The following is a 16,674-nucleotide window of genomic DNA, read 5'->3' as shown; positions in this document are numbered from 1 at the left end:
GGGCAGAGAACCTGAATAGACATTTTTCCAAAGAAGGCATAAAGATGACAAACAGACACATGAAAAAGTGCTCAACATCACTAACCACCAGGGAAATGCAAGTCAAAACCACAATGAAATATCAGCTCACACCTGTCAGAATGGCTACCATCAAAAAGATAAGAGAGAACAAATGTTGATAAAGGGTTGGACAAAAGGGAGTCCTTGTGCACTGTTGGTGGGAATGTAAATTGGTACAGCTACTATGGAAAACAGTATGGAGATTCCTCAAGAAATTAAAAATAGAACTACCATGTGATCCAGCAATCTCACTTATGGGTATATGTCTGAAGGAATTGAAATCAGGATCTTAAAGAGATACCTTCAAATCCAAACCACAATGAGACTAGACTCAGAGGCATGCTTTCTTGGTTTTGTGCATTGTTTCTTTTTCGTGTGCCTTCAGTACGTCACCGACCCCTTTTTGAAAACCCTAATCTGCTTTGGCTGTAATAAAAAGGGAAATTAGAGAAAGTATGAGATATGGCCAGTAACGCAGAGAGGCGGGGAACCCCTGGTGGTCAGACTGGGTCATGCAGACTGAGGGTTTCCATTGAGAGACCTTTCAGAGCCACAAATTAGAATGGCTTCTCCAGTTCTTCTTCTCTGAGCGGGCAGTACCTCTGTATACAGGTACTGCTTACTTAGGGAAAGCTTTTAAAAAAAAAAAATCATCTTCCTGCTTCATAAATGATGTTTGGATCGGGTCCTCAGGGTTATCTATGAAAATAGGACGTTTGTGGCAGGACCATGGCATTGCCCAGCTGTAGGAGTTCAATGCAGCAGTCTTGAATGATGATGAGACCCTTCACATTTGGGCGGGGGGGGGGGAACCCTCCTCCTCCCAAATTTGGACGTGTATATATAGCTACGGCTTTGGAGAAAGAGTTCTGGGAGGATTTCCAACTATAACAACTATTAGCAATGGTATGAGAAACAGGCTGGGGCGAGATCAAGATTTAGCTTCTAATGTTGACTCCAAGTCTTGCAAGTAACAGCAAATGAGATAAAAACCTGTATTTTCGTACAAAAAAAAAGTTTTTCAAAAACATTGAAAATTGTCTAGAAATAAAGAAACTACTTGTTGGGGCGCCTGGCTGGCTCAGTTGGTAGAGCATATGATTCTTGAACTCGGGGTTGTGAGTTTGAGCCCCACGCTGGGCATAGAGCTTACTTTAAAAAAGAAGGAAAGAAAGAAACTAGTTTTGGAAGGGTCTCTGACCATTTCTCTCCTCTTGTTTCAGATGACAGTCATGTCCCTTTCCAGGGACCTCAAGGACGACTTGCACAGTGACACAGTGCTCTCCATCTTAAATGAGCAGCGCATTCGGGGCATTTTATGCGATGTCACTATTATTGTGGAAGACACCAAATTTAAAGCCCACAGCAATGTCCTGGCTGCTTCAAGCCTTTATTTCAAAAATATCTTTTGGAGCCATACAATCTGTATTTCCAGCCATGTCCTGGAACTGGATGATCTCAAAGCTGAAGTGTTTACAGAGATCCTTAATTATATCTACAGCTCCACAGTTGTCGTCAAGAGACAGGAAACAGTCACGGATCTTGCAGCTGCAGGGAAAAAGCTGGGAATATCCTTCTTGGAAGACCTTACTGATCGCAACTTCTCAAATTCCCCTGGTCCCTATGTATTCTGCATTACTGAAAAAGGAGTGGTTAAAGAAGAAAAAAATGAAAAAAGGCACGAAGAACCTGCCATCACCAATGGGCCAAGGATCACAAATGCATTTTCCATCATTGAAACAGAAAATAGTAATAACATGTTCTCTCCACTGGACTTGAGAGCAAGTTTCAAAAAGGTCTCCGACTCCATGAGAACCACCAGCCTCTGCCTGGAGAGGACTGACGTGTGCCACGAGGCAGAGCCCGTCCGCACGCTGGCGGAGCACTCGTATGCCGTTTCCTCCGTGGCCGAGGCATACAGAAGTCAGCCCGTACGTGAACACGACAGCAGTTCGCCTGGTAAAACAGGTAAAGAAACCTGTGAAGCTCTAGCAGCAAAACCGAAAACGTGCCGAAAGCCAAAGACAGTCTCCATACCCCAGGCTTCCGATTCAGCTGCAGAAAATAGACCACCCCCTCCAGCAACCAGCTCAGAGGTTAATCAGGAAAGAAGTCCAGAGCTACCTGCCGTTCTTCCTCGTTCAAAATCTCCCAACAACCAAGGAGATCTCCGTTTTTCCAAGGAAGATGAAAATAAATCCTCTGACGTCCCGGGGCCGCCGACGGCAGAGGTCCCACCTCTCGTGTACAACTGCAGCTGTTGTTCCAAGTCCTTTGACAGTAGCACTTTGCTCAGTGCCCACATGCAGCTCCACAAGCCAACCCAGGAGCCGTTAGTGTGCAAGTACTGCAACAAGCAGTTCAGCACCCTGAACAGACTGGATCGGCACGAGCAGATTTGTATGAGGTCCAGCCACATGCCTGTTCCCGGAGGAAACCAACGCTTTTTAGAAAACTATCCAACCATCGGACAGAATGGAAGTTCGTTCACAGGTCCAGAACCGTTGCTCTCTGAAAACAGGATTGGTGAGTTTTCCAGTACCGGAAGTACCTTGCCAGAAACGGACCACATGGTTAAATTTGTTAATGGGCAGATGCTCTACAGCTGTGTTGTATGCAAACGTAGTTACGTGACTTTATCCAGCCTCCGAAGACACGCAAATGTTCACTCGTGGAGAAGAACATATCCCTGTCATTACTGCAACAAAGTATTTGCATTGGCTGAGTACAGGACAAGACATGAAATTTGGCATACAGGGGAGAGGCGCTATCAGTGCATTTTCTGCCTTGAAACTTTCATGACCTACTATATTCTCAAAAACCATCAGAAGTCTTTCCATGCCATAGATCACAGACTTTCCATCAGTAAAAAAACAGCAAATGGAGGCTTGAAGCCTAGTGTGTATCCATATAAACTTTACAGGCTACTGCCTATGAAATGCAAGAGGGCTCCTTATAAGAGCTACCGAAATTCTTCCTATGAAAATGCTCGAGAAAGCAGTCAGATGAATGCGTCAGCATCTGGTCCCTATGTCATTCAGAATCCACACAGCTCTGAGTTACCGACACTGAATTTCCAAGACCGTGTCAACACCCTCACCAGCAGTCCAGCCGTCCCCTTGGAAACATCTGCACGCCAGGACATGCCCGCTTCTGCCAACGTACAGAGCGCAGAGGGGACCAAGTGGGGAGAGGAAGCACTGAAAGTCGATCTCGACAATAACTTTTATTCTACCGAGGTGTCGGTTTCTTCCACTGAGAATGCTGTCAGCTCTGACCTCCCAGCAGGGGACGTGCCTGTTTCGTCTTTGAGTGGTGGCAGTGAGAACGCAGCCTCTGTGATCAGCTACAGTGGCTCAGCACCCTCGGTCATTGTGCATAGTAGCCAGTTCTCATCAGTGATAATGCACAGCAACGCCGTTGCCGCCATGACCAGCAGCAGCCACAGAGCCCCTTCGGACCCAGCAGGCAGTCAGCCCCTGAAAGACGACAGCAAACTCGAGCCTGACAAAGCGGGCAGGGTCGTCAGCAGACCCAAAAGCATTAAGGAGAAAAAGAAGATCGTGCCGTGTAACAAGGGGGAGATAGCAGAGGAGTCCAAATACGTCGCTGATCCTGGAGGGTCATTGAGCAAAACCGCAAGTATGAAAGAAACCAGTAAAATTGAAACCTACATTGCAAAGCCTGCTCTGCCAGGAACCTCCACCAACAGCAACGTGGCGCCCCTTTGCCAGATAACGGTGAAAATCGGAAACGAAGCCATCGTGAAAAGGCACATCCTAGGATCTAAGTTGTTCTATAAAAGAGGGAGAAGACCCAAGTATCAAGTGCAGGAGGAGACCTTGCCACAAGAGAGTGACCCGGAAGCCAACAGAGACAGCCCACTCGGGCTCTGCCAGTCCGAGTGTGTGGAAATGAACGAGATGTTCGATGACGCCAGCGACCAGGATTCCACTGACAAACCTTGGCGTCCTTACTACAACTACAAACCCAAAAAGAAATCCAGACAGTTGAGGAAAATGAGGAAGGTCAACTGGAAGAAAGAACATGAACACAGGAGCCCAAGCAATAAGTGTAAATACCCAGCAGAACTGGACTGCGCTGTGGGGAAAGCTCCTCAGGAGAAGGCCTTTGAGGAAGAAGAAAATAAAGAGATGCCCAAGCTGCAGTGCGAACTCTGCGATGGAGACAAAGCCTCGGGGGCCGGCAATCAAGGAAGGCCCCACCGGCATCTCACTGCGAGGCCTTACGCCTGCGAGTTCTGTGCCAAGCAGTTCCAGAGCCCTTCCACGCTCAAGATGCACATGCGGTGTCACACCGGAGAGAAGCCGTACCAGTGCAAGACCTGCGGGCGGTGCTTCTCGGTGCAGGGAAACTTACAGAAACATGAACGCATCCACCTGGGCGTGAAGGAGTTCATCTGTCAGTACTGCAGCAAGGCATTCACGTTGAACGAGACGCTCAAAATCCACGAAAGAATCCACACCGGCGAAAAGCGTTACCACTGTCAGTTCTGCTTTCAGAGTTTTTTGTACCTTTCCACAAAAAGGAATCATGAGCAGAGGCACATTTGGGAGCATGATGGGAAGGGCTATGCCTGCTTCCAGTGCCCCAAAATTTGCAAAACAGCTGCTGCCCTTGGAATGCACCAGAAGAAACACTTATTCAAGAGCCCAAGTCAGCGGGAGAAAGTCGAAGGTGACATGTGCCATGAGAACTCAAATCCTCTGGAGAACCCACATGTCAATGATTCAGAAGACAATGACCAAAAGGATAATGTGCAAACCATTGTTGAAAATGTCCTTTGAGTGGCGATACTTAGAAAAATCTTCAAAACTATAAGTTGGTGGGTTTGTTGTTTTGGGGTGTTTTTAGCTGTTTCTTCTGGTGTGTTTTTTTTTTAAGTTTAGTTTTGTTTTGTTCACACAACAGTCATGAAGGAGTGAAATGTAAAAAAGAAAATCTCATTTGTGAAAATTCCAGAAAAAGGATCCTAATATCTACTTTGGGTTTTAGCATTAACTTCATGCAAAGTGCACAAAAATGAAATAGCTGAATCCTCCAGTATCCCAAGTATCTTGTGGAAGTTTATGAAGTTCTTAGCTGTGGTATTTCTGCCAGTGGAAAAAAAAAGAGTCTAATGTTAGCCTAATTTAGAACTTTCTAGTAAGTGCTAATAGGAACTGGCTGCTGAGCTGTCTTTAGTCACTGGAGAAAACGAGGGTCGGATATCATGAAAACATCATCTTCATAAATATGTTAGAAGGTAAACAAGCTATGACAGTCATTTTTCCCATCCAGCTTCTGCGCTATTAAAAATTGTTTAAATTAGTGGATATATAAGAAATATTTAATATTATAGCTGAAAATATGTGTGAAATTGAGTAACTTAAGTAGGACATTCATACATTATCTAGAACTACTTTTCTGCAACACAAGCCTTGTAAAATACATATATAAATCACTATGACTTTTAACTATCCATGTCCCCTGTAGAGAATTATAATGACGAGCAATAGATCTGCAAATAATGAGGACTAATGGAAAAATCAGTAGAAAGCATCTTGATATGATTTAAGAGCACGTTGTATGCTTTTAGATGGAATGCTGTTCCCTTGAAATTCTGGCTGAGCTATTACTAGAACTGGTCTACTCCAGTCACAGAAAAAATAGGTCATGCCTTATCTATGGGGGAGAGCCCTCCCAGAATTTTTCTCTGATCACCTGTGCTGTATATTACTTTGCAGTGGCCTCACTTCAGAAAATAAAGAAGGGTCAAATTCTTCTGAAACTCCCTGCAGTCTTCCATCCATCACAAGGCCATGGATGTAGAGGTCTATTTCAGACAAACTTAATCAGTCTCCAGGGTTTAAGTTAAAACCTGACACATCCCATTCCACTGAAGGAGTGTCCAGGAAATTTAGTGCAAAGCATGCATATGGTGGTGAATTCCCAGGCACTTGAAAATGACAGAAAGCCTAATCCCAGTGATTATTAGCCTTCTTGGAGATTATGCAGCCCACAAGTATATACTAATATAAAACAAAAGGGCATCAGAAAGACACCTCCCACCTCACCCATTAATGACTTGAGTGGGCAAGAGGAAGCGATGACCTTCCTTGCCTCAAACAGTAGCTTTGTTTTGGGGGAGGTTGGAGGAGAGATAGACTGTGGAGTAATACGATTCCATCACTTACTTATATGACTCAGAAACATATCCCCAAAGCCAGATGCCTTGTCTTCATGTTTGCAGACACCTGGCTCCCTTGCTAAAAACCCACTTAAGTTGTTTCATGTTCTTTTATGCTGCCCCACACCATCACCATTGCCCTCCAAGTCTAATTGCCCTGTAGGATGTTCCATCGTGTGGACTAGGTTCTGGGAAGCTGGAACTCCTCATTCTTAGGTTATAAACTGCCAGAATAGGAGGGAGAGAGAAAACATTCCTACCCTTTGATCCACCAGTGTGAGCAGAACCTGGAACCTGGTTTAAGGGTGACCTACAGCTATTCATGTTCATGGGATTTGATAGATGGAAGCCCAAGGTTATTCAAGGTTGCAGAGTCACCATAATGAAGAAGTAGTTCAAAGGACTCCAGTTTCTCTCTTCAAGTATTGTGATGTCTCCATGAAGAAGACTTAATACGGATTTGGGTGGGCGAGAAAGCATTTAAACACCCAGAGAAGGACACGATCAAAGCTGACCTTTTTATACAGTAGTATTTTGCTGTTAAGTAACCCCAATATTGCATCTGCATTTATCTTTTGTTGATCTACTTTCACTTACTTACATACAGTATTATGTAATAGAGGAAAATGGGGAAATGCAAGCAATTCATCCTTACTTTATACGTTGTATATATGTATACCTGCACTACTCATTTGGGTTTTGTTAAAAGAGATGGTCACAAAGGGCTTATGAAAATCATTTCTGAATTGATAATTAGAATATTGAATAGGTAATTCGGTGATCTACTAATTTATTTTATCTCAATTGGGATTATTAATCAAAGAGAATTACTGTGTATTTCAGTCATTTTGATTTGAGGTAACTCCAAATATAAAATTATTACATGTAGTGATGTCTCCTAGCCCTTACATGTGGAAATTTTTTAAGTGGACTTGTATGCTGATAATTCTAGACCAAAGTAAATATGGCAGAATATTTATACATGAAAAAATAATTTTGCAAATATTTTCTATAATTGTATTATTCGTTTAAAATGTTGATAGCTTGTGTTAGTTTCAGGGAGGGGTGTATATTTTGATAAAAAAAATACTTGACTTTGTAATTCTGTATATTCTATACAATTTATAGCAGAGCCGTTTTAAGACAGCCTTGTCACATTTTTGTTAATTGTGAAAACTTTATCATGAGTGATGTTTATGCATTGAGTACATAACGACCAACTAGAATTAAAGTAGGTGTAAACAGTGAACATACTGTATGCTGTACAAGATATATTGTAATTTGCTGTTTTAGCATCTGTATTTTGGTTAGAAGATATTATTAAATGCAGATGTTAAGGGTTGGAAAAGCCTAATTTTATTTTTAGAAATAATGACTATAAATTTGGTTTTGCTTGATTACAATAGCTTATTCTATGTTAAGTCTCTTAAATGTTTTAATGTTAATTCTTTTGTGCAGTCAAGCGGCTATTTCCTCTTTGTGAGTCACAGCATTGTTTCACATATTATTCATTTAATATATTTCTGTTTCCTTACTTGTTTACGTTCCATGATACCTACTTACATGCTTAGGACTCAAATGGAATATGCATTAAAAAAAAAAGCAGAAATAAGAGAGATTGAAGTCTTCTTATCATTTAATGCCTTGGCTAGGCCTGACCTTGTGATAAATCAGAGAGCGTTGAAAGTGTTCTGTCTACTCTACTCCTCCTCGGGAAACAAATTACACTTAGTACCAGGAATCTGGCAAGGTTCTTCCCATGGGCTGTTTCATTCAGGTCTTTCCCAGCAACCATGGGAAGTAGACTTCATTATCTACATTTTGTAGTGACTTTGAGAAGATCCCACAACCAGACAGAACCAGGACTCCAAGCCAGATCTCCCTGACTTCAAAGCCCATGTTTTTGTTTCTTCTCAACACCTTAGAGAGAAATACTTAATGTAAACTGAACGGGCAGTGAGGCAAAGAGGCATGACAAATGAATGCAGCTTTATGATGATAGCTGTTACAGTGATGGCCTTCAGGAGGCCGTACTGGTCTCAGCTTTCCCTGACACCACCGCTGCTTTATTTCTGATGCCTCTACACTCTGGGCATTTGCCTTCTCTTGTATGTTGGGATATTGCCTTATAAAATCATTTTTTAAATCTGTACACTTTTTCTTTTCAAGAATATAGAGTAAAATCGGGGCGCCTGGGTGGCTCAGTCAGTTAAATGTCTGACTTCGGCTCGGGTCATGATCTCACAGTTCGTGAGTTCAAGGCCCGTATCAGGCTCTCTGCTGTCAGCTCAGAGCCTGGAGCCTGCTTCAGATGCTGTGTCTCCCTCTCTCTCTCTCTCTGCCCCTCCCCTGCTCCCTCTCTCTCTTCCTCTCTCTCTCTCTCTCTCTCTCAAAAACAAACATTTTTAAAAAGGTATTAAAAAGAATATGGAGTAAAATATTTAATACTGTTTTAAGCTAGTAATTTTTCACATAAAAAATGTCCCCTCATCACAGACTATATTCCTAACTTTAATTATCTTCAGATGCATGCAGTTAGTCACAGTAGCTAGTGTGAAAGGGAGTGCCAGTGGCTCAGGCAACATAATCCATCACCAACACAGGGAAAATAACGCAAATTTCCAGTCCTACTAATGTCTGGCCAGTAAGCATCAGTTTTGTATTTGAAGGATAATCCAAACCAAATCCAAATCAAAAATTTGATAACTGCTGCCTGCTGAAACTAACTTCACGTATCTAGCAAAACAGATTAAATATTGAACAAATTTTTAATAATTGAGAAAGTAGCTCGATTAAAACATCAAAACAAATCCTGCAAGGCAATCCTACTTGCGCATATTGTATTAATCACTTTGGGTTCTTTTACTCCTGTTTCTCACCTTCCTCTTTTCTCATTACCCACCCCCCACCCCCCCCCCCCCCCCCCCCCCCCCCCCCCCCCGGGTTGACGGGGTCCCACGCCCTCTGTCTCCCCTCGGTTGCTCTTTGCAGAGGCAATTTCCTCCATATCTGAGAACTCTTCACCTTCCTCCTCCCCAAATCCTGGCCGGCTATCAGTCTCCCTTCTGGAGAGAGGAACCCCTTGCCTTGTCCCCACTCCTCCTCCCCTGTATACTCCCCTTGATGCTGATTCTCCAAGGAAGGTCATCAGTGAGCAGGTGAGTTGGCTTGGGGTGCAGATTTTAAAATGAAATTCTCCCAAGTTTAGACAACTCCTGGAAGAACTGGTTATAGCAGAAGTATGATTACATTTCTTAAGGTTTTGTAAATTATGATTTCATTCTTGATGTCTAAGACCTCAATTCTAGTTACTTAGAATGTTTTGCTGAGAAGTGAAGAGCACTTTTTTCCCCAATTTTAAAAACTATGACTTCTATGTCACATAGGGGTCAGGATGTTATTCTTGTTATAGGAAACTTAGGTATACAGAGATTTAAAAGCTGGAACAGTGCTAATTTATGGAGAATTTTAATTCATTTATTCAAAATATGTTTAATTTGGGGTCTCAGGTGTTGTGTCCAGGCCAGGGCTGTAGAGTTACAAGAGGCAGCCTGTGCCTTTGAGGAGCCAGAGACCGGGGAAGGAGACTGATGAGGCAAGGCACGATTACAAAACGAAACCCTGAGTCCCTAGTTGCTCAGAACCAGATTGGATTATGTTGGGTTCTGAGAGAGAGGGCACTGAGCTGGGCCTGACCGAGCCTGGGCTTCCCAGTGCAGGCAGGTCCAGGTAGGAGTGGCTAAAACACAGGAGCATGGGTGAGTGCATGTGGTTCCGCAGGCCTCGGGTTCGGGTGGTGAGCCAGGAGAGGTACACAGAGGACACATCACCAGGGCCTCGTGTGCCTTGCCAGAGATTTTGTATTTCTGACACAGATAGATGATGGGGGAGCAGATGAGCAGCTGAGTGCTAGGAGGGAAGGGCAGAGAGCGGTTCCAGAAGGTCCAAGCGAGAGGCCGTGTGAGGGCTTCAACAAAAAGGAAATGATCTAATGTGTTTGAAGGATGACTGTCACTGCAGTATAGGGAAGAGACTGCAGGTCAGTGAAGAAGGTCTCTGGAGCGCCTGTGTGGTTCAGTCAGTTAAGTGTCCAACTCTTTTTTGTTGTTGTTTGTGAGTGACTTTATTCTTTTTTTTATTATTATTTCTGGGGCGCCTGGGTGGCTCGGTTGGTTGAGCTTCTGACTTCCGCTCAGATCATGATCTCACGGTCTGTGAGTTCAAGCCCCTTAAGGGCTCTGTGCTGACAGCTCAGAGCCTGGAGCCTGCTTCAGTTTCTGTGTCTCCCTCCCTTTCTGCCCCTCCCCATTCACACTCTGTCTCTCTGTCTCTGTCTCTGTCTCTGTCTCTGTCTCAAAAATAAACATTAAAAAAATTGTTTTCAATTTAAATTCAAGTCAGTTTAATATACAGTGTAGCCTTGGCTTCAGGAGGAGTAGAACCCAGTGCTCCTCCCAACAATTCCCTCCTTAATGTCTGTCACCCATTAACCCATACCCCCACCCACCTCCCCTCCAGCAACCCTCAGTTTGTTCTCCATATTGAAGAGTCTCTTAAGGTTTGCCTCCCTCTCTGTTTTTATCTTATTTTTCCTTCCCTTCCCCTATGATTATCTGTTGAGTTTCTCAATTTCCACATAAGACTAAAACCGTATGGCTGTCTTTCTCTGACTTATTTTGCTTAGCATAATACACTCTAGTTCCATCCACATTGTTGCAAAGGGCAAGATTTCATTCTTTTTCGTCACTGAGTAGTACTCTATTGTATGTATATACTTTATCTTCTTTATCCATTCATCAGTTGATGGACATTTGGGCTCTTTCCATAATTTGGCTATTGTTGGTAGCGTTGCTATAAACATTGGGGTACATATGCCCCTTCGAATCAGCACGTTTGTATCCTTTAGATAAATTCCTAGTAGTGCAATTTCTGGATCGTAGGGTAGTTCTTTTCTTAGGGTTTTTTGTTTTTTTTTTTAAACTATTTTCCATAGTGTTTTCCAGAGTGGCTGTACCAGTTTGCATTCCCACCAACAGTGTAAGCGTCCAACTGTTGATTTCAGCTCAGGTGTTGATGTTGGGGTTGTGAGTTCAAGCCATGCACTGGGCTCCACACTGGGTGTGGAGCCTACTTTAAAAAAATGTAAGTAACCAATGACTCTCACTGCAATGCAGTGAAGAAACTATTTTTTCTTCCCTTGCAATATATTTTTGAAGAAATTATGTTGTTTGTCCTGAAGAGTTTGTCACAGCCTGGGAATTAACAAGACAGCTTCCTAAGTTGAGTTATGTTCTTCCATCAGGAGGTACATACTGTCTGAGATACTGGATGTACTTTGAAGGTAGATCTGATAGGATTTATGAGTGGTTTAGGTCCCAGGAGGTGAGAAAAACAGAGAGGTCAAAGATGACTCCCAGGTTTTGGGTCTGAGTCATTAGAAGAGTGGAGTCACCTGTAGACCACTAGCTTATGTGGACCAGAAGTTCGGAAGGGGGACTGGCTTTGGGTATGAAGCTGAAAGTTGTGTTTCATTCATTCAAAACATATTTGAGCTAGGTGCTGGGAATACAAAAACTGAAAAAACAAATTGTCCCTGTAGCTTATGATCTAATGGGGAACACAAAAAGCTAACCAATTACAATTTCAGTAAGTAATGTGAAGAAGAGGTGCCATGAGGACGTTTAACAGGGGGCCTAAGCTAGTCTGGAAGTTCGAGGGAAGTCGTCCTTGAGGAAGTACCTTTTGAATGAGATCTGAAAAAGGAATAAAGTTGAAAGAGGAGAGGAGCGCCTGAGTGGCTCAGTGGGTTAAGTGTCTAACTCTTGATTTCAGCTCAGGTCATAGTCTCACGGTTGATGAGATCGAGCCCCACATCCAGCTCCATGCTGTCGGTGCAAAGCCTGCTTGAGATGCTCTTTCGTTTCCTCTCTGTCTGCCTCTGCCCTGCTTGTTCTCTCTCTTGCTCTTCTCAAAATAAGTAAATAAACTTAAGAAAGAAAGAAAAAGAAAGGAAGGAAGGGAGGGAGGGAGGGAGGAAGGAAGGAAGGAAGAAAAGAAAGAAAGAAAGAAAGAAAGAAAGAAAGAAAGAAAGAAAGAAGGGAGGGAGGGAGGGAGGGAGGAAGGAAGGAAAGAAAAAGAAAGAAAGAAAGAAAGAAAGAAAGAAAGAAAGAAAGAAAGAAAGAAAGAAAAAGAAAAAGACTTTCCGGGTAGAGGGAATAGCATGTACAAAAGTCTGTTTCTAGGGGGAACACAGTGCATTGGAAGCCAATGGTGGCCAGAGTGCTAGAGAGGTGGGTCTGAGAGGAGACTGGAGGCTGAAAGCCATACCCTGCAGTACCCCCAGGTCATGCTAAGGATTGGGATCTTACACTAAGAGCAGCAGAGAGCCATTGGATTGTTGGGACAAGAAGAATTTTTTAAATCAGCTTTGTATTGTGAAATGTCACCGAAGCTGAACTGTGGGGAATGACACAGAGGACAATAATGGCCAGAAGTAGAGCATGCAGGAATCTGTTGCAGTGGTCCAGACCGGAGATGATGGTGGCGTGGGTTATGTATTGACAGTGAAGATGAGAGAAAAGAGGAGAGAATGAGTGCTATTTAGGAGACAAAATCAGCAGAACTTGATACTGGATGGATATGGAGAAGTGAGGGCTGGGGAGGGGTCAAGGATAACCTTTTGTTTTCCTATTTGTTGACACTATGGGAATGTAAGATGTCTCCTATGAAGCTTGTATAGCAAAAGAAGACCGAATCCTGGAAAACACTAATATTTGGTGATTTTTTTTTAATTTTTTTTAACGCTTATTCACTCTTTTGAGACAGAGAGCATGAACAGGGGAGGGGCAGAGAGAGAGGGAGACACAGAATCCGAAACAGGCTCCAGGCTCTGAGCTGTCAGCACAGGGCCCGATGGGGGGGCTCCAACTCACAAGCTGGGAGATCATGACCTGAGCCGAAGTCGGACGCTTAACCGACTGAGCCACCCAGGCGCCCCATTGGTGATTGATATTTGATGAGTAAATAAAAGTCTGTAAGAGGCTGGCACAGAGAAGGGAACAGAGAAGTAGGAGGAAAATTGGAGGAGTGGCATCTAGGCAGCCAGAGCTAAAGAACCTCTCAGAAAGGAGAGAATCATCAGTTGTGTCAACTCGGCTAAAGATAAAGCCGAGTAAAGAAAATCTGGAAAGTGCCCTTTTGCACTTAGCAACTAGAAGGTCACTGGAAGCGATATACTGGTAAAACAGTTAACCATCACCTTGGAGAGCAGGAAAGCCGGATTTATAGTACTTGCCAATGTCTGTCATGTAAAACACTCCTGCCACGGATGATTTTAAGCTGCCAACATGATGTCACTGAATGCGGAGTTGAGAAGAGAGACATCCAGTTGGCTCATGAGAGCTGGTATGAGCCTGCTGAGTAGTTTCAGTGTGGTGGTACAGGTGGAAACTGGGGGGGCAGATGCAGGAGCAGAGACAAGAGAGTCAGCAAGGGTTCTTGTTTCCAGAAGCTGAGCTAGGAAGGAGAGAGGAGAGAGAAAAGGAGCTGTAAGTGGAACCTGACGCTTGGAGACCAGGATTCCACCACGTGGGGTGAAACAAAGGATGAGGAGGCAAGAAAGTTGAGGGTATTGGTGAGAGACTCAGTTGTAGCCAAGAACTAGAAAGCCTGGGTTTAATATAAGGAAGTACAGACCTCAGTGTCTGATAAGACACACACAAATGGAGGAGGCCTGAAGGCTCTTTTACAACTACTTTCATATTTGTCTCTCACCATCATCCTGTTGTGTTGCCAGTGATTATTGTCTTCATCTGAGAGCTGTGGGCACAGAGCATAGAGAAGCCAAGGGGCCCAGAGACACAGGGCCAACACCTGTCAGTTTTCAGGACATGGTTCTCACCACCCCCAGCTGACTCCACATCGACTGAGAGATTTTTTGGAAGGTGGGGAACTGGGCCAATGACAACTGCTGTGCTTTCTTCAAAATGAGTGTTTATTAGCTTGAGACTCGAATACCCCAAGTCCTACATCTTTCTTTTGTTGTCGTTTTTTGTTTTTTGGTCAATGTGTTCTTCTGTGGCAGTTCGTGTAGGCAGACCTCATTTCACTGCGCATCACTTCACCGTGATTTGCACTTACTGCATTTTTGGGTTTTTTTTTTTTTTAACACATTAAAGGTTTGTGGCAACCCAGCATTGAGCAAGTCTGTTGGTGTCTCTGTGTTACATTTTGGTAATTGCAATATTTCAAGCTTTTTCATTATTATATTTGTTATGGGGATCTGTGGTCAGTGTTTACAACTCACTGAAAGCTCGGATGAGGCTTAACATTTTTTTAGCAAGGAAGTATTTTTTTTTAATGAAGGCATGACACTGTTTTGGGGTTTTTGTTGGTTTTTTTTTTTTTTAAGTAGGCTTCACGAAACCCAGCATGGAGCCAAATGTGGGGCTTGAACTCGCAACCCTGAGATCAAGACCTGAGCTAAGATCAAGAGTCAGACGCTTAACCAACTGAGCCACCCTGGTGCCCCTGTATATCGGTTTTTTAAATGTAATGCTATTGCACAATTAATGGACTATAGTATAGTATAAACATACTTTTACACGTATTAGAAAACCAAAAAATTCAATTGACTTGTTTTTTCATGATACTCATTTTATTGTGGTGGTCTAGAGTCAAACCCACAATATTTCCAAGGTGTACTCCTGTATGACCAGGCACTCTTCTAAGCATCTAATTAATGTTAATTTATTTAATCCTCATAATCAATCCTGTGAGATAGACGTTGATATTATCCCCATCAACGTTTAATGTGGTTATCTTTTGCTGTACAGTGCCACAAAACTTAGTGGCTTAAAACAGCCATATACAGTGTTCTCGGATCATATGGTCCTGTGGTTTGACTGGGATCAGCTGAGCGGGCCCCTCGTGCAGGTATAGTCAGATGGTGGCATCGTCTAAAGTCTTGACCACCCTGGGCATCCGAGCAGTCCCAGCCCAGCTTGGATTCAAGGGTGGAGGGATGGACTATACTTCTCAATGGGGGAGTAGTAGGCACATACAACGAGGGAAGGGATTGATGGCAGGCATCTTTAGGGACAAGCTATTCTACAAGAGCTAATCCCCAATGAGAAAACCAAGCACAGAGAAGTTATCTTACCCAAGGTCATACAGCTGGTATGTGGAGAAGCAGAGTTCCCCGGCAGGTGAGTTCCAGAGCCGGTTAATAGAGGCAAAGGGCACTGAAGCCCAAGAGCACAGACCTCCTCTCACCACAAAGCTGTGGTGGGTAGGAGCACAGCATTATTTGTAGTAGAACCGGAGAGTTCCTGGGATTAGCTGTCAAGGATTTGGGAGAGCGGAAGAAATTCTGAAAATACTTTCAATGGAAATAAATGAGGAGGGTACAAATTGAGTCAAATTTCAAGGACTATCTAAACAAGGCTCTTTTCATGTTGGGGGTGAAAATGGGGTCTTGCGTGGCCCAAAGCAAACGGGAGACTTCATACTTTTGCTTGCCTCTACCCAATCAGGAAAGAATAGAAGTATAGCGAGGAGTGGGGGAGGGGTGTATTGTTTGTTTGTTTGTTTTTCTTATAACTAATCAAAATCTGAAACTTTTAGTCAGCTACTCCAAAGGGTAAAATATGGGGGGAGCCTATGACTGGACCAAGAAATGCGAATCTGAGATATAGACTGGCCCCCGAAAGGATCTTCATGCCCCTTCTGTGCCCCCCGTTGTATAATGTCTAATGTATAATGCTCTGAAAATCTAGGTCATCACTTAACTTTTATACATTGCGGACCCTCTGATGGAAGAACATCTTCCATTAGGAAGGCCATCTAAAAGAAATTGCCATCTCTAATTCAAAAATTTACTTCACATAAGCAATAGGCTACTGCCAGAGAGAAGCTGACTCAGCTCTGATGCTTGGCCAGTTTCTCTCCCGAAATCTGGCCAGCTGAGATACTGTGTAGCTTACGTGCTGTTCATTTCTAGCTTCTCAGTTTTACGGGGCTAAAAGGCCACATCCCACACCTTAACTGGAACATGCCCAATATCTGTGTAAATGTGGTTATAGTGGGAAGAGCAGCAAGCCATTTCCCAGGTCAGACCCCTTCATTTCTGATGTTTCTCTTCCTGAAGAGAAACCCAGGGCCACGATTTTTGTCATCATAATGGGAACCAGCCTCCTCTGCTAGTGCTCATGTGGACTGTGGCCACATTCCAGCCACTGGGAACTCCTCACCATTCAGTGGCATCCTTACACCTAAGCAGGAAGGCCCCACCCTGGCCCTCCTCCGGAGGTCCCCCCTCCCTCCAGGCAGAGTCTGCATGCAGGACCAACAATGAGGTACCCACCCAGAGTGCTCAGGACCTGAGAATTCTCTGCCCACTTGCAGGGCCTGCTCGGATCTCTTCC

The 16,674-nt window shown here is 43.7% G+C and overlaps 1 protein-coding gene across 8 annotated transcripts in view; it reads left to right on the top strand.

Annotated features, from left to right (window-relative positions):
- ZBTB38 (zinc finger and BTB domain containing 38) overlaps positions 1 to 16,674 on the top strand; it is a 157,103-nt gene that overhangs the window by 119,802 nt on the left and 20,627 nt on the right. For 6 of the 8 annotated variants that reach the window (XM_043595254.1, XM_043595259.1, XM_043595253.1 and 3 more), the window contains one exon: positions 1,284 to 7,784. The exons of the other annotated variants lie outside the window; for them this stretch is intronic. In XM_043595254.1, coding sequence (XP_043451189.1) covers positions 1,284 to 4,868 — 3,585 coding nt within the window. In that variant the 3' untranslated portion in view covers positions 4,869 to 7,784. Of the gene's footprint in view, positions 1 to 1,283; positions 7,785 to 16,674 lie in introns of those variants that run through there. 8 annotated transcript variants of the gene reach the window in all.

This window comes from Prionailurus bengalensis, chromosome C2 (genome assembly GCF_016509475.1).
Source record: "Prionailurus bengalensis isolate Pbe53 chromosome C2, Fcat_Pben_1.1_paternal_pri, whole genome shotgun sequence".
Classification (NCBI taxonomy): domain Eukaryota; kingdom Metazoa; phylum Chordata; class Mammalia; order Carnivora; family Felidae; genus Prionailurus; species Prionailurus bengalensis.
This window is presented reverse-complemented; position numbering and strand designations above follow the sequence as displayed.